General features: G+C 38.2%; 1 protein-coding gene across 5 annotated transcripts in view; it reads left to right on the top strand.

The window, feature by feature from the left end:
- Positions 1-18,685, top strand: part of IFT80 (intraflagellar transport 80) — a 114,409-nt gene that overhangs the window by 35,924 nt on the left and 59,800 nt on the right. For all 5 annotated transcript variants that reach the window (XM_043875291.1, XM_043875288.1, XM_043875289.1 and 2 more), the window contains 3 exons: positions 2,024-2,133; positions 5,773-5,862; positions 6,630-6,767. In XM_043875291.1, the coding sequence (XP_043731226.1) occupies positions 2,024-2,133; positions 5,773-5,862; positions 6,630-6,767 (338 nt within the window). The remainder of the gene's footprint in view (positions 1-2,023; positions 2,134-5,772; positions 5,863-6,629; positions 6,768-18,685) is intronic.

The raw sequence follows: 18,685 nt of genomic DNA, 5'->3' as shown, positions 1-18,685 counted from the left end.
AAAGATACTTGCTCCTTGGAAGGAAAGCTATGGCAGACCTAGATAGGGTATTAAAAAGCAGAGACAATACTTTGCTGACAAAGGTCCATATAGCCAAAGCTATAGTTTTTCCAGTAGTTATGTACGGATGTGAGAGTTGAACCATAAAGAAGGCTGAGCGCGAAAGAATTGATGCTTTTGAACTGTGGTGTTGGAGAAGACTCTTGAGAGTCCCATGGACAGTAAGGAGATCAAACTAGTCAGTCCTAAAGGAAATCAACCTTAAATAGTTTTTGGAAGGACTGATGCTGATGCTGAAGCTCCAATACTTTGGCCACCTGGTGCGAAGAGCTGACTCATTGGAAAGGACCCTGATGCTGGGAAAGACTGAAGGCAGGAGGAGAAGGGGATGACACAAAATGAGATGGTTAGATGGCATTACCGACTTAATGGGCATGACTCTGAGTAAACTCCCAGAGATAGTGATGGACAGGGAAGCCTGTCAGTCCGTGGAGTTGCAAAGAGTCAGACGTGACTTAGCAAAGTCCTGTAAAGCACTGAGTGTTGTTTTAGTTGCCAAGTCTTCTGTGACCCTATGGGCTATTGACTCCTCTGTCCATGGGATTTCCCAGGCAAGAGTACTGGAGTGGGTTGCCATTTCCTTCTCCAGGGAATCTTCCCGACCCAGGGATCAAACCCAAGTCTCCTGCATCTTATACATTGGCAGGCGGATTCTTTACCACTGTGCCACCTGGGAAACCCAATTACAGCATTTTTCTTACTGAAATTTACTCCCTGTTGATTGCTGATTGCTCCCTGTTGATTCAATCTGTTGGGTTTTCTATTTTAATAAACACATCTTATTGATTGCTCATAAATCCTTAGATTTAGATTTCATTTTACTGTGAATGTAAATTCCTGAAGGATTTATTCACTCATTCACATAAAGTTAGCCTGACTTAGGAATCCTAGACAATTTTTAAAGGCTTGATTTTATAAATATAAATGGGTTAATATTTTATAGGTTGATTTTATAACCTTGATTCACTTCCCTAATGAATAGATTCTACTGAATAGGTAATTGGGTCAGACAGTGGACTACAGATAACTTAATGCTCTCAATTGATATGATATTCATTTTTTAAAAGATAGGCTCAAACAAAGCATAGTCTTCCAGAAGATATCAGGTAATCTGCAAAGTAATCGAATTAAAAAATACTTAAATCTTATCTCTAGGATTCCTATCCTAGGAATTGTTATGCCCGATGTCCGAATCCCCGAGCGGGAAGAGAGAAGGCTTCCAAGACAATGCAACTTGCAAAAAAGGGAAGTTTATTGCTGGCTCGAGTCAGGGCTTACTGCCGCAACCAACGCAGTGGTGCAGGGTCAGAAAGCGCTGACCCCGAGCTGTTACCCAATTTATAAGGTGTGCATAAGCAGTTGGTAGCTGGCTTAAGCGGATTGGTTACATGTTTGCAAAGTAATCTTATTGGCTCAAACCTTCGCGGGCTTTTTTCAAACTTGGGCGTTCGCGGGCTTTTCAGCTTTCCCCTGATAGGTTCCCTTTTCCTTACTGGGCGCATATTGATTGGCTGGCTCCAGGTGGCGTGATAATCATGTTACCCTGGAAAACCAGGCCTACTCCTAATCTAGGCTGCCTGTCATGGCGCAGCCTCACAGGAATCGCTAAATTCCTGCCCTAGGAAATTGAAAACAGTATGAAATTTAATGTTGTTTGTAGTATGGTGGGTAAATCAAATTTGTACCTTTCCTGTGGAAGTGGAGTTAACTTTATCCTGGCAATACTTTAGCCTAACTTCCAGGCCAAAGCCACACTTGATAGACAGCAAAACTTTCCCTAACCTCATATTTACTTTGCCTTTTATGTTTCAGTATCAGGCTATATACTCTGGTTTGGATAGGCCATTGAATAAGGAGGAAATGAAATGATACCTCAAATTGATTTTTTGACTTTCCTAACAATCTCCGTTTTATAAAGCATGATAATTAAAGTTTATCTTTTTTTTTTTTTTTCTTTTTACAGGAACACCAGTGTATTCGGTAGCATGGGGCCCTGATTCAGAAAAGGTTCTTTACACAGCAGGCAAGCAGCTGATCATTAAACCACTTCAACCAAATGCTAAAATTTTACAGGTACTTCTCAGGCATTTGTAAATTGTTATCAGGATCTGCCAGACTGCTCAGTAAGAGGTCACTTTCTTAGGAGTCCCTTTCTCCTGGGTGGTCTTGTTATAGTCGAGGCTTTTAAGTATGTGGTTTTATCAGCCTTTATACAGAACAGGGAATACCTGTTGATGTTTCCAACAAGGTTCACTTCGCTCTTATTCCAACTCTCATTATACCAGTAAATCATAAATATGTTTACATGATTTGGCACAAAATTCAAATTGGCACAGTCAGCCTCACATGTATAGATTTGAGACAGGATGGGACTAAATTGTAAAACTTTAAGAACTTGTTTAGACTGTTTTTTATCATCTCTAGTGTCTTCTTCCCCCTCCTCCCCATTGTCTGTTCAGTACCCTTGAACTTTCTCTAAGACCCTAGAATTCTTTTAGTATTTATTTAAAGTGGGTTGGGGGTAGTCAATGTAATGCTTAGAACAAATTGGGTATGTATAATTTTACCAGTTACAGGGAAGCAGAAAATAGTGGCAGTTAAGACAGGTCAGGGTAGGATAAATTAATGGAAAACCTTTAAGCCTATCTCTGAGATTTTGATGTTTGATTTCAGTGTGAAGAGGCAGAATCACTTTCTTCATATTTTGATAGTAACACAGTATAGTGTAGGTAATAGAAATATAGGTTTTTTAGTTAGTCACCTAGGTTCAAATGTTCATTACTTATACGTAACTTTAGGCAAATCATAAAATATCTCAGAGCTTAAGCTTTCTCATCTCTTAGATGTGATCCTAATACCTAATTGATAGGATTGTTGTGAGGATTAAATGAGTTAAATTACAAAGTACATAGGACAGTGCATATAATAAAAATATTGAGTGTACACAGTAAAGAGCAGTTGTTATTATTGATGTTATGGTGTTATTATATCATCTGTAACTTTTATTCAGCTGCTAATAGATTAGAGCCAAGGAGGCCAGTTAATAGGTCAGGGATTTGGTGCTGGAGATTCACTGGCTACAGAAGGGATAAAAGTGTTTTAAGAAGAAGCATCAGGGTTTTTAGTTTGTTTTTTGCCATGCTATGTGGCTTCTAGGATCTTAGTTCCTGGACCAGGGATTGAACCTTAGTTCCTGGGTTCCTGGCAGTGTAAGCTCAGAGTCCTAACTACTGGGCTACCAGGGAATTCCCGAGAAGCATCGTGTTTAACAGTTCAGTAGATAGAGAATTTGGAGAGTAAGGATATAGAAATGACTTTGAGGTTACATATTAGTCACTTCTGTGTAGAATTATGCTATACATATTCCATACAGTCATCGTGTATTTACATTTTTACTGCATGTGGAACACTCTGCTAAGAACTGTGAAACAACAGAAGGGGAAGAAGCTAGGGAAGAGGACTGGTTCTTCCTGCCTTTAGTCAAAGTCCTTCCATACCACTTATACCCTGAAAATGTTCTTTGAAATCATACAGCAAAAGCAGTATGAATCTTTTAATGAAGGAATTAATGAATCTTTTAATTTTAAATACATGATTTGTTTGTGCTGTGCTGTGCTTAGTCACTCAGTTGTGTCCAACTCTTTGCAATCCCATGGCCTGTAGCCTGCCAGGCACCTCTGTCCATGGAACTCTCCAGGCAAGAATACTGGAATGGGTTGCCATGCCCTCCTCCAGGGGATCTTCCCAACCCAAGGATTGAACCCAGGTCTCTCGAATTGCAGGCAGATTCTTTACCGTCTGAGCCACCAGGGAAGTCCGTGATTTGTTCAGATACCTGTAATTTAGCATATATAAATTAAACTCAGGAAGATGATTATGTCACCATTGATAAAGTTCTGGTTTTGTGGCTCAGTGAAACCTTTGACTCAGGAAATAGTGGAGGGAAAAATTCAGCTAGAGTGAAGGAGTTAAAGGAGTTAAATAGAATTCGTAATGTAATGCCAATCTTCTATTCCTTTTGGAAAACTAAAGCTCCAGCAGTTTCTCTTTGGGTATAAATATATACTCAACTTTAGATTGTTCACAAAAAAGAATGCTTACTTAATTCTTGCTTGTAGAATACAGTTCAAAAGTGTACACCTCATTTCCTTTAAGAGCTTTAGGGACTCTTCTAGAGGCCCAGAACTTGGTTTCATAGTGAAGAAACTTCTGTTTATTTAGTCAGTCAGTGATAATGTGATGCATACTTACTATATCTCAGGCACTCTGTTGAGTGTAAGCCTTGTACTATAACATATTCAAAGTGAAACAGAACATAGTTTCTGGTTTCAAGGAGCTCATGGTTCTAAGGAATTTCACAAAATGCCTAATACCTTAAAAAATAATTGAAAACTGTATGCATTATGTATAATGTGTAAATATATGTATTGTATAAGTGATATCCTAAATTACAAGGAAAATTTAAACTGTATTTTGTTCCTAACATTTAAATATGAAAATTTTATTTTTTTAACTTTAAAATAAAACTTTTTGAGAATATTTGCATGTGTGTATCTTTATATATCTATGTTTGTATATTGAAATTTTTATCTTAGCAGTTTATTTCAGGACAGTGGCTTAATTTAAAGTAACTTGTGAAAATTATTGCTTTCAAAACATTTGTTTTTGACAGTGTATATTTTTATGTATTTTGAATAAAGCAAGTTATGAATTATTGCTTATTCTTGGGGCTTGCTGCTGCTGCTTATTTGACCCTAATTTGATGTGTTTTTTTTTTTTTTTCCCATATACATGAAGAACAATAGATTGGGAAGGATCTATAGAATGAAAATCCTTGAAATCAGTCACTCTTTGACGCAAACTTAGTTGACTCAGACATTAAAACATACCTAATAGTCTTCAAGAAAAATTCTTTTTCAGTTATATTATTCAAATATAGTGAAAGATTAATGGCTTTTAATTACATGTGTGGTAATAGCTAAATGAACACATAAATTATATTTAAGAGTGATAAGACATCCATATTTACTTTCTAGATTGTCCAATTTTGGGGTGACTTATGTAGATATATACACAAATATGTATGTATTCTGTATATGTATAGAATATATATTTCTGTAGAAAGCCTCTTTTTTTATATAGTAAATACAGCAGAAGGTTCTCAGAGTAGTTAGTGTCTATTCTAAGGACATAAAGGTAAAGAGAATGAATCTTAGGGGAATGAACAGGAGAGAATAAAGAGAGTAATAAAGAGGATGTCCATGTAGTAGAAGATGTTTTTAAAAAAGAAAAGAATTAGCAAACAAAAATGAAAGCAGTATCAATAACAGCATCAGCTGTGCAAAGGGAGAAAAACTTGGATTTAACTAAGTTTTGGAGTACATAACATATGTTCGTATTCATTGCATTATCATCACACAGACTTCAAGCTTGTAACAGTTCAACAGCAAGTGATTTTCCATCTGGGGTCCAGGCTATTGAGGAGGCTTATAAGGATGTAAGTTATATAGTGGATGTCATAGCGCAAGGTGCTTTTCATTAGTTTAAATCAGAAATGAAGCAAACAAATAGCTTGTGCATAATGGCTATGAAAGGAAGATAGAAGTTTTCTCAAAGAAGACTAGAGAACACTAGAAAGAGGCTGAAAAAAAAAGTCTTAGAAAGTTTTCAGTGCCCTTGCAGTTATAATTTATATCTTATTTTTTCTCCTAGTGGAAAGCTCATGATGGCATTATTTTAAAAGTAGATTGGAACTCTGTCAATGATTTGATTTTATCTGCTGGCGAAGACTGTAAATATAAGGTATGTTTGAATTTATCAACTGGTTGAAAGAATCGAATTTCGGTGGAAAGTATTTAGCATATACGAATATTCTTTAAGTCCTTCACTTTAGCCATATCTTTTAATCTAACAATTTAGGAAATTGTTATTTTATAATTTTCAGTGGTATTTTGAAGTGTTGCCTTTCTCCTTGGCCTATTTCATTGACCTATAAAATTTGATTTAATGAGTAGTAACATGAATACAATGCCTTGTTTTAGTGACTATTTAAATAAATTTAAGGTTTAAAAAGTCAACCATACAGGTTTATTAAACATTAATCAGCTCCAGACCAAAATAATTTGTGAGGAAGAATAAGATTTATGGTAAATATAGTTGGAAAAAATTTGGCTCAAATAAATACTTTCAGGGAAAGTTGATAGAGCACTTACTGAACAAAACAATTTAAACATTATTATTAAATTTAAATTTAATTTAAATTTAAATTTAAAATTATTAAATTTAAAAGGATTACAGTGGGTAGGTTTTAGAATTAATTAAAGACTTAGTAAAATCCAAAATTATCACGATGTTACTGTAACTTTTTCTTTGAGATATTTAGGTTTCCAGGAATACAGCTTCCCCCACCCCCTGAGCCCCCCCAACCTTTGTGGATAGTAAAGACATGTAATTGCTAATATTATAAAGTGATGATTTCTAAATCTTTACTTGATATTTCATTGGAAGGCAGACTTGTTTGTAATAATGTGGTGACTGCTATAAAAGATTTTTTGAATTTACTTTTGTAGGTATGGGATAGTTACGGCCGCCCTCTCTACAGTTCTCAACCTCATGAGCATCCTATTACCTCAGTAGCCTGGGCTCCAGATGGAGAATTATTTGCTGTTGGATCATTTCATACTTTACGCTTGTGCGATAAAACTGGGGTAAGTCATAGTGGTGAGCAATCACAGATGTGCTGTCATAAATGTGATAATGCACAACACACCTAGTTTTTAGTCTTTAAAAAACATTTTCAATGATGCATTTGACTGCATCTTTCTGATTTGTCTTCTTAATATATTGGTTCAATCAATTCCAGATTTATGGGACCATCCAAGCTCTTTAAGTTCAGTTTGAAGACTGAGTATGTTCTCTACTATCGTCTTTCTGAAAATACTTATTTTAAGCATATTTGTGAAAGATAATAAAGTGTTAAAATTTATACCCAATCAACATAGAGAGTTGAGTTTTGAACTTTTTTTTTTTTTTTTAACTGTCAATGTGCTTCATACAAAAATTTTGGTTGCATATTTTTGGTAAAGAATTGATAGTAAATTTTTTAAATGGTCATTTTAATACCAAAGATTTCATATTTGAATGCAGGTATGATTTTTCTCTCAGAAGAGAGTATGCCCTATATACAAATTCTGTTTAAAACATAGGCAAACAACCCAGCTCAGCAGCGTTTACCATTGTACTTAGAGAATGAATTGTTTCATCAACGTGCTCCCAAGGCAGCAGCATTACATGAGAGACTATTCCATATTGTTCCTGACTGTGAGAAAATCATAATTTTTCTGTGGCTTATTTTCCTCAAATGTAAAATAAGACAGTTAATTTAGAATTCTTAGAGCTTTATAAACACAAAAAGCTTAAATATGAATTTGCTTTTTTCTGATTTGGGTACCTAAAAATCTAAATATAATTCTCTATTCCTAGAAGCACAGAACTTTACTTCTGTTTGACAGATGTTCTCTAGATGTGCATCGTTAATTTTATGATGTTGTCTTAGTTTCAGGTGTATAGCAAAGTGAATCAGTTATATAGATACATATATCCACACTTTTTTTTTTTTTCTTCTCCTTTTTTTTTATATCCACACTTTTTAAGTTTCTTTTCCCATACAAGTCATTACAGAATATTGAGTAGAGTTCTTGATATAACACATTTTAACAGTGGTTGTTCCTGGAGTTTGAAGTAGTAGGTGATGTTTTTTGAAAATTGCATTTTCTAAAATTTTCAAATAAAGATATGCTTTGTATAACTTTTGAAGAGGGGAACAAAGCTAGATTTATTTTTTAATTTTAATTTGCTTGCAGAATTCATTGGGTTCTCTAATCATGTAATTCAGCTTTCTTTCCTTTTTTTAAAAAAACATTGATTTTTGGAGCTATTTAATTTGTATGTATATGTGATAAAAGATGGAAAATTATTTTTAAGGTGACACATAGAACATATATATCTTTACTGGAAGATAATTCTGTTCATTGAGATATAAGTGCTATAAGCATTTTGGGTCAAAACAAAATTACCTGGGGACTTCCTGGTAATCCAGTGGTTAAAATGCCATGCTTCCAATGCAGGGGGCATGGGTTCAAACCCTGGTCAGGGAATTAAGATCCCACATAATGTGTGGCCAATAAATAAATAAAATTAAAAAACAAACAAAAACCCTCAAAACTAAATTACCTGTATAAGTACTTCCTGTACATCTTTTTTTAAAATGCCAAACAAATATTGTCCCTTTGGAGTTTACTTTCTTATTGATAAGATGGGTATTAAATGATTAATTACCCACTCAGTTACTTAATTACAGTTGTAATAAATTTTACAAGAAGGTACAGGCTTCTCCTAGTAATGAGAACTAATATCTTTGGGGGGTCAAGGCAAGTTTGTGTGGTGAAAGGTAAGAAGGGCAATACTTATTGAGATTCTTCACCTTTTCCACTTACCAAGTAAGTGGTGTCAAGTTAGAGCCTAAAATTTAAGTCAGTGGGTGCTGAATACTTTTCTCACACAGTTATCTCTTGAAAAAACCTTACTAAGGTTTCTTTTAAGAAGTACATATTCTCGTCAGCCTGAAAATGTCACTCTTAAATGTAGCTCCTTGTTTTTTTTTTTTCCTCATAACCTTGCAACTTCAGTTCAGTTCAATAGCTCAGTCATGTCCGACTCTTTGCGACCCCATGGACTGCAGCACTCCAGGCCTCCCTGTCCACCACCAACTCCAGGGTTTACTTAAACTCACGTCCATTGAGTCGGTGATGCCATCGAACCATCTCATCCTCTGTCGTCCCCTTCTCCTCCTGCCTTCAATCTTTCCCAGCATGAGGGTCTTTTTAAATGAGTCAGTTCTTCACATCAGGTGGCCAAAGTATTGGAGTTGCAGCTTCAACATCAGTCCTTCCAATGAATATTCAGGACTGATCTCCTTTAGGATGGACTGATTGGATCTCCTTGCCATCCAAGGGACCCTCAAGAGTCTTCTCCAACACCACAGTTCAAAAGCATCAACTCTTCGGTGCTTAGCATTCTTTATAGTCCAACTCTCACATCCATACATGACTACTGGAAAAAGCATATCCTTGACTAGACAGACCTTTGTTGGCAAAGTAATGTCTCTTCTTTTTAATATGCTGTCTAGGTTCGTCATGATTTTTCTTCCAAGGAGTAAGTGTCTTTTAATTTCATGGCTGCAGTCACCATCTGTGGTGATTATGGAGCCTCCAGAAGTAAAGTCTGTCACTATTTCCACTGTTTCCCCATCTATTTGCCATGAAGTGATGGGACCGAATGCCATGATCTTAGTTTTCTGAATGTTGAGCTTTGGCCAACTTTTTCACTCTCCTCTTTTACTTTCTTCAAGAGGCTCTTTAGCCTTTCCCTTCTGCAGGGGATCTTCCCAATCCAGGGATCGAACCCAGGTCTCTGGCATTGCAGGCATATTATTTACCAGCTGAGCCACAAGGGAAGCCCAAGAATACTGGAGTGGGTAGCCTATCTCTTCTCCAGCCGATCTTCCCGACCTAGGAATTGAACTGGAGTCTCCTGCATTGCAGGCGGATTCTTTACCAACTGAGCTATCAGGGAAGCCCAACCTGCAACTTAAAGTTGCATACTTAGTAGTAATCATTTATCCAGGGCCAGATTCTGTGGAAGAATGTCAGTGTTAGAGATGATAAAAATCTGAGGAAGGATATGTATCCTAGCATTTGCTACAAATGTATTATTTATGTTTTGAGAGCTGTTTTGAGAGCTCTTCACAAATTTTTAGTTGAGTGCAGTTTTTGTCATCAACGTTTTCTTAAAAATTCTTCTTAGGTTTTCTTGGAGAAATTAGATAGTAATTTTATAATATAAGCTTTAAAGTGTGATGTTGATATAAACTTTCTGGTTATCTGTGAAATAATAAGCCAAGAAAAATGTGGTTTTTGTAAACATTTTCTTTTAATGTTTTTCAAGAAATATTTGTAATGGGGAGAAAAAAGATCAAATGCTCAAATAGTACGTTTTGGTTTGAATGTATTCCTTAGCATGCATGTATGTAACCAAACTGATGAAAGAAATATTTGAAAAAGCAGAAATTTTTGTATTTTTGTCTAGGTACATCACTGCAACTCAGTTGTTATATAGTAAATCTAATATTCTCACTAACTTTCATCATAAGATTGGAATTTTTTAGAAAAGACTCTCACTAAGCTGATATGAAACTCTGGTTCCTATTTACATCTTCTGTTTAGGAAGGCAAGTTAACCTATACTGGTTCAGAACTCACGTCCTGGCTGACTTTTACAGACTGTGGTTCAAATATAATTTTCATTTTCAGAGTCATTGCAGCACTATTCTGGTTTGCCCCACTTGTTTTCAGCCCAGAGGCAAACCTGAGACCTCAGTGTAAGTGGTGTACCGCGGTGCAGTTAGTGTCGTGGTTTTACTGTGTTGATTCACGTCAGCTGCATGTATAGGCTGCTTGATGGTGTTCCAAGGGCTTCATAGTAGTAGGTTCGTCGCTCAGCTGTGTCCAACTCGTTGCAGCCCCATGGACTGTAGCCTGCCAGGCTCCTCTGCCCATGGGATTCTCCAGGCAAGAATACTGGAGTGGGTTGCCGTTCCCTTCTCCAGAGGAGCTTCTCAACCCAAAGATCAAAGCCAGCTCTCCTGCACTGTAGGCAGATTCTTTACCATCTAAGCTACAGGGAAGGGCCTTATACCAGTCTCTAACTGCTTGCACTCCAGATCCTACCCAGATTGTGCACAGAGGGGGTTACACGTTGCCTCTTTGCCGTCATTAGTGTAAATCAGAGAGGGTGGACCAGGACCCCACTGGACAGCCATCACAGTACTTGTTGGAGATGGCCTCTGCTTCGGTATCACAGGGCTGGAATGGTCTGAGAGGCTCTAGCTCGCAGACTCTACAGTACCTGGTGGGGAGGGAGAAAGGTGCTGCCTCTGCTCACTGGAATGCAGAGCAGGAATGTTCCACAGGGCTCCATCCCCCTGTCTCCACAGCGTGCAGTGCCATGGCTTCTTTCGTTGTGTTTGGAGAAGGGTAGTTATGTCCAAAGGGTTCCGTCTTGCATTGCAGTCCCGCTCCACAGCCCCTTGACCAGAGAATAAGCAATACTTGGTGCTTGTTTTGTCCCATATACTACTTAGAGTTAATATAATGCCATTTCATATAAAATATAAGAACCTTGCATGCATGTTGTTCCATTTACCCACCTCTCCTCTATAGTTGTATCACATATCACAGTAAGTTATAATTTTTATTTTTAAAAGCCATTCATTGTAAAGAAATTAAGAGAAAGAGGAAAGAAAGAAACGTTTAGCATTTCTAGTGCTCTTCATTTCTTCCTGAAGATCCTAATGTCCAGTCAATATAATTTTTCTTCAACCTAAAAACCTTCCTTTAGGCTTATCTCATAGTGCATAGGACTTCCCTGGTGTCTCAGATGGTGAAGAATCCACCCACAATGCAGGAGACCTGGGTTAGATCCCTCGGTTGGGAAGATCCCTGGAGGAGGGCATGGCAACCCACTCCAGTATTCTTGCCTGGAGAATCCCCATGGACAAGGAGCCTGGCGGGCTGCAGTCCATGGGGTCACAAAGAGTGAGACATGACTGAGCGACTAAACACACACACACCACAGCACATAGTGTGTAACTGCTAGTGATGAATTTTCTTTTTGTTTTTCTGAAAATGTTTTTATTTTTCTCTTCACTAGATTTATAATTCTGGGCTGACAGAGCTTTTTATCCTTTCTCTCAGTGCTTTAAAGGCATTGCTCCACTCCCTTTTGGTCTGTGTTATTTTTGAGGAGAAACAGGTGACTTGGTATCGTTGCTCTCCTGAATGTAAGGTGGCCTTTACTTCTGGCTGGTTTGCGGGTACTCAGCCTGTCTTTGCTTTCCAACAGTTTGATAGGGTATGACTTTCATGGTATTTGTCATGTTTGGGATTCTCTATACTTCTTGAATATGTAAATTTATTATTTCATCAAATGGGGAAATTTTGGCCATTATTTTTTTCAAATTTTATGCCCCATTCTCCGTTTCCTTCCCTGCTGGAGGCGCAATTAAAAATTTTTTAGACCTTTGCTTTTTTTAAAATCAGGTCGGTAAGGCTCTGTTCATATTACTTCCATCTTTTTTCCCTCTCACTTCTAGAAATTTATCTGAAGAGATCATTGAACATGTACACAATGATGTATGCATAACGATCTCATCACAGTATCATAATAGTAAAAATCAGAAATAAGTTGTGTCCACAAGTGAGAGTCTGATTAGGTTATTATTCTGTATACCCAAAATGGAATACCCTCAATTCATTAAAAGTGGGGAAGAGGGATTATATTTAATAACCTGGAGAGCTATATATAGTAATTTATTTAGTGAAAAAAACAGATTTTATTTTGTGATCTCACTTACATAAATTGTATACCAACATCAAAAACTTATAGCAACCAGGAGTAATGCTTAATGAAAAAAAGAACAAGGATGCTGAATTTTGGTAAGAAAGCACTGTGGCATTTTTTTGTTTACCTGCCTGCCATCTGCCATTCCTCGCTTGGCAGCGGCCTTGGGAATAGAAGCCTATGTTCTAGTATAGCTCGTTGGTGTCAGTATGGTTTGTTGTTGTTGTTCAGTTGCTAAGTTGTGTCCGACTCTTTGTGACCCCATTGACTTTAGTACACCAGGCTTCCCTGTCCTTCACTGTCTTCTGTAGTTTGCTCAGATTCATGTCTGTTCAGTTGGTGGTACTATCTAACCATCTCATCCTCTGGTGCCCTGTCTCCTTTTGCATTCAGTCTTTCCCAGCATCAGGGTCTTTTCCAATGAGTTGGCTCTTCCCATCAGGTGGCCAAAGTATTGGAGTTTCAGCTTTAGCATCAGTCCTTCCAATGAATATTCAGGACCGATTTCCTTTAGAATTGAATGGTTTGATCTCCTTGCAGTCCAAGACTCTCAAGAGTCTTCTCCAGCTCCACAATTTGAAAGCATCAATTGTTCAGTGCGCAGCCTTCTTTATGGTCCAACTCTCACAGTCATACATAACTGCTGGAAAAACCATAGCATTGACTATACTGAATTTTGTTGGCAAAGTAATGTCTTTGCTTTATGATATGCTGTCTAGCTTTGTCTTAGCTTTCCTTCCAAGGAGGACCATGTCCTTAAAAAATTATAGTTGTACTTTTTGACCCTTTTGGTGGTTCCCCTGAGAGACCAGCATAAAGGCTTGTCTTTGTTTTGCCTTCCTTGGAAATCTCTCAGAGCTGGAAAGGCTACCTGTATGGCATCTGTTGAAAGCATGTGAAGACATACTATGCACAGCCACTTGGAACAAGGGTTGGTGAATGGGGCAAACAGCAGATAGATCAAAAAAACCTGGGAAGGAAGAGGCTGAGACAGAAGATATATGGAAAAATAAGGGCATTGGAGAGCTGTCACGTGTACTGAGATATCAGTGTGTAACACACGTTCTCATGGCTAGACACACAAGACTTTAGAGGTGTGTCATCGGCAGACTTTTGAGCTCTGCACACACAGGAGGTGAAGGCTAAGACACACAGACTTTAGAGGTGTGTCATCGACAGACTTTTGAGCTCTGCACACGCAGGAGGTGAAGGCTAAGGCAGAATTATAGGTGGCCTGGCTAAGTGTTGAAGGAGTGCCTCAGCTCAGAGCTGATTGGGAAAGAATGGGAGAGTATTTTTTTCTTTCTCTTTGGCTTTGTCAGGTCACTGGCTGATCACTGAGATAACAGAATGGAGACTTCAGTGCCTGTACATGAAGGGAGTACAATCTTTGCAAAGATAAATTGGAAAAATCACTAAATGAACAGATGACTACTGTCCTCAAAAAGCAGCAGCAGCGAACCCTGGGGAGGGAGGAAGAATTTGATTTCCAGAGTTTACCACATTTTAATATTCAAAAAGGTCCACTTTTTAACAAAAAAATGCAAAGTACACAAAATATGGCCCTTTCATGGGAAAAAAAGAAATAGAAACTGTTCCTCCAGAAGCCCGTTGTTGGACTTATTAGACAAAGACTTTAAATCAGGTCTTACAGAAATTATAAAAAAAAAAGAACCAAATAAAAATCTTTAACTGAAAAAAAAAAAAAAGAGCAAAGAATAAAAGAAGTGCATTGTAAATGCTCCCATAAATCCCAAGTATATTCAATTTCTTCAGTAATGGGTATCATGCAGATAAACATTACAATGTAATGCTATTTCCTTCATCAGAAAATGGGGGAAATGGGCCTCTGTCCCTATAACTTTCCTCAAGTATAACTTGGCAGAGTCTATCAAGATCCTCGAAGTCTTTGACACAGCTATTATATTTTCAAGGAAGTTTAAAAACACATTGCATATTTATTTGTTCATTTATTTTCAATATAGCTGAAAGCAAAGAGGAGCTAAAGAGCCTCTTGATGAAGGTGAAAGAGGAGAGTGAAAAAGCTGGCTTAAAACTCAACATTCAAAAATCGAAGATCATGGCATCTGGTCCCATCACTTCATGGCATATAGATGGGGAAACAATCGAAACAGTGACAGACTTTATTTTCTTGGGCTCCAAAGTCACTGCAGATGGTGACTGAAGTCATGAAATTAAAAGACGCTTGCTCCTTGAAAGAAAAACTATGACAAACCTAGACAGCGTATTAAGAAGCAGACACGTTACTTTGCTGACAAAGTCTATGTAGTCAATGTGAAAGTGAAAGTCGCTCAGTCGTGTCTGACTCTGCAACCCCATGGACTGTACAGTCCATGGAATTCTCCATGCCACAATACTAGAGTGGGTAGCCTTTCCCTTCTCCAGGGGATTTTCCCAACCCAGGGATTGAACTCAGGTCTCCTGCATTGCAGGCGGATTCTTTACCTGCTGAGCCACAGGGAAGCCCAAGAACACTGGAGTGGGTAGCCTATCCCTTCTCCAGCGGATTTTCCCGACCAAGGAATCAACTCAGGGTCTCCTGCATTGCAGGCAGATTCTTTACCAACTGAGCTCTCAGAGGAGCCCCTGTATAGTCAAAGCTATGGCTTTTCCAGTAGTCAATGTATGGATGTGAGAATTGGATCATAAAGAAGGCTGAACACCGAAGAACTGATGCTTTTGAACTGTGGTGTTGGGACTCTTGAGAGTCCCTTGGACTGCGAGGAGATGAAACCAGTCCATCCTAAAGGAGATCAGTCCTGAATATTCATTAGAAGGCCTGTTGCTGAAGCTGAAAAGTTCCAATACTTGGCCACCCGATGTGAAGAGTCAACTCATTAGAAAACTCCTTGATGCTGGGAAAGATTGAAGGCAGGAGGAAAAGGGGACGACAGAGGACGAGATGGTTGGGCATCACCGACTCAATGGACATGAGTTTGAGCAAGCTCTGGGAGATGGTGAAGAACAGGGAAGCCTGGTATGGTGCAGTCTATGGGGTCACAGAGTCAGACATGACTGAGCGACTGAACAACAACAACAAAATTTTCATATTCATTAATTCCTTTGCAAAAATTTATTGTCTGTTACGCGCCAGGCACTTGCCCTCGGTGTTAAAGAAACAGCAGTAAACAAAACACATTCCCTGCTCTTAAAGAGTTTTTACTCCAGCAGACAGGACTGTAAAAAACAGACAGACAGACAAACAAGATAGATACATATTATGTAATAAATGTTCCCGAAAATAAAGCTACCAAAGAGAGATGGCATCATTTTAGAAGTGGTCAGGGAATATCAGGCACAAACTGTAATTTCCCGTTATATTCCATAATAAATTTTATTTTTACTATTAATTTAAAAAATGCATTATTCAAAGATATAAGATAAAAACTTTAGTTATTATAAGTTATTCCCAGGTGGCGCTTAGTGGTGACCTGTCTGCCAATACAGAAGTCCCGGGTTCGATCCCTGGTTCGGGAAGATCCCCTGGAGGAGGAAATGGCAACCCACTCTAGTATTCTTGCCTGGAAAATTCCATTGACAGAGGAGCCTGGTGGACTAAAGTCCATGGGGTCGCAAATAGTCGACTAAAGCGATTTAGCATGCATTATAAATTATAAATAAGTACACAGGATATAGTAATGAACTGCATTATGTTATGTTAAGTGGAACAGAATTCAAGGGAAAAGAGCTGAACATATAAAGTTCTTTTGACCAGATTTTAAATTAACTGCTGTTGTTGCTTTTATTTATCAGTAGGTGGTGCTATTGCTTGTGTAAGAGAGAACTTTTTTCATTTGCTCTGTTCTTGAATATCAGTTAGTCATTACAATAATAAGACTTACCTCCATTCATTCATTCTCCCATTCAATTAATATAATTGTTATGATTCATCATCTTCAGTAACTGGTCTTATTACTGTATATAACTTTTCATTGTCAATTATGTATGTCAACACGTAATTTGACATGCAATTTGCTAATTCCTGATATATTAGAATATTGATCTTAAAAATTATTAGTGTGCCCTTAAGAAAAATAAGAAACTTTGCATCTGTTTTCTTTCCCATCTAAACTTAATTTGTGAACACATAATTTTAGGCATTCAATTAATCCAGCTTGGCTAAAGATATGTACTTTTGAGGATCCTTTTTCAGGTCTGACTCTTTGCAACTCCATGGACTGTAGCTGGCCAGGCTCCTCTATCCATGGGGATTCACCAGGCAAGAATACTGGAGTGAGTTGCCATGCCCTCCTCCAGGGGATCTTCCCAACCCAGGAATCAAACCCAAGTCTTCCGCACTGCGGGCACATTCTTTACCGTCTGAGCTACCAGGGAAGTCCAGTATATTTATATACAAGTAGTAAAGAGAAGAGTGAGTTTGACATTTCAGAGGTACTTTTAAAAGTTGTTATAGTTAAGTCATGTTTTTTAGTTTAAATAACTCTTATTTCCCTACTGGGAAATAACTCCCATGCCTGAGCAGTTTGACAGACTACAGGAGGGAAAAAAAAGGTATCTTCCCTCAAAGGTACATAATATCTTTTGATAGGATAATGCTTTAAAGACAAATTCTCAATTATTCTCTGCCTTGTGCTGTTTAGTATAATTGCTTATTTTTTATTTTAATGCAGAAATAATATTGATATGTTTGTAGAGCCCTGGAGTCTAGACTCCAGTGGTAAATTTATAAATTACAAAATTAAAGGCTTTTTTTGGACCTTCGGGTTCTTCATGTAAAATAGATGAGTGGGGCTAAGTGATCCTCTCTCTCCTTTCAGCTGCACAGTTCTATGACACCTTTCCCATGGGCCCCGGACACACTGCTTACTTCCTCTTAGGAGCAGTATTAGTGTGCTGCTTCTTTGTTTTTTAATATAAGGTTTGTACAAGAGGAGGTGGGCTTCCCAGGTGTCCATAATGGTAAAGAGCTTGCCTGCCAGTGCAGGAGATGTGGGTTTGATCCCTGGGTCTGGAAGATCCCCTGGAGGAGGGCAGGGCAACCCACTCCAGTACTCTTGCCTGGAGTATCCCATGGACAGAGGAGCCTGGTGGGCTGCAGTTCATGTGGTCTCAAAGAGTCGGACACAACTGTAGCGACTTAGTACTCAGGCATAAGAGGAGGTGGTGCTGTACATGATGTGCCAGAAGTGGGAAGAACTCAGGCAGTGCTAGAGAAGTGTGGCTGATCCTGTAACTTCAGACTATTTATCCTGTATTTTATTATAGTTGGATGCAAGTAGCAGAAACCATTGATCAAAAAGAACAATTTTCTCTAAGGTTACAGAGTTATCTTCCAGAAGCCAGACCTCGGGAAACTGGAGTGCTAAGAAAACACAGAACATGGTCCCTTTGTGCGTTTTGCCTCTGCTTCTCTCTGCTTATCCCTCTTTGTCCTTTCCTAGCAAACCGACCCCTCCCCCAGCCCTCCCCGGTTTACCTGCTTGAAGGTGATCACTGTTAACAGTTCTCAGGTGTCCATCTCTATCCAAGAGAGCAGCCAGACTGAAATAAGAAGCTCAGTCCCGGTTTTAAACACCTTTAGAGAAGGAGTCACTGGCCCAGCCTGGTCTAATCAGACATATCTAGGCAGGTTGGGGTATGCCATATAAGAATGGCCGTCAAGAGTCTAGCAGTAACCATGGGGATCCCTGGAGAGGGCCAGATCCTAGAAAATGCGGGAGGGAGACAGCCAACCCAGGAGGTTGCCATTTGTGTTTCAAAGCCTCCTTAGCCATATTTGCCAAAAATTTTCAGTTTTAATCCTCCGAGAGTTTTTCTTTTTACATGAATAAATTTCTGCTTTTATAATGAGAGTTATATTTTCAGATTTGCTAGAACTTTGCTAGAAAGCATAAAGTATAAACCATCAAGGGAACTGAGCTGCCTTTACATTCTGTTGTCCAGAATTGATAAATTTGGTAAGCAATACGAAATCAGAATTGTATTACAGAATTTACATTTAATCGTTTAAAAATCAATACCTAACATGTAGGAGGTGTTCCATAAATGTTGTATTTTAATGCATCATTGTACAGACAAAATGTTTTCATTTTTAATGACTTACATTCACTCAATTGATGTAACTCAGTTAATGGCTTACATTGCAGCATTTTGACTAGTTTTACTAGAACTGACCCAGTTAGTCA

Source organism: Cervus elaphus, chromosome 19, assembly GCF_910594005.1.
Source record: "Cervus elaphus chromosome 19, mCerEla1.1, whole genome shotgun sequence".
Taxonomy (NCBI): Eukaryota; Metazoa; Chordata; class Mammalia; order Artiodactyla; family Cervidae; genus Cervus; species Cervus elaphus.
This window is presented reverse-complemented; position numbering and strand designations above follow the sequence as displayed.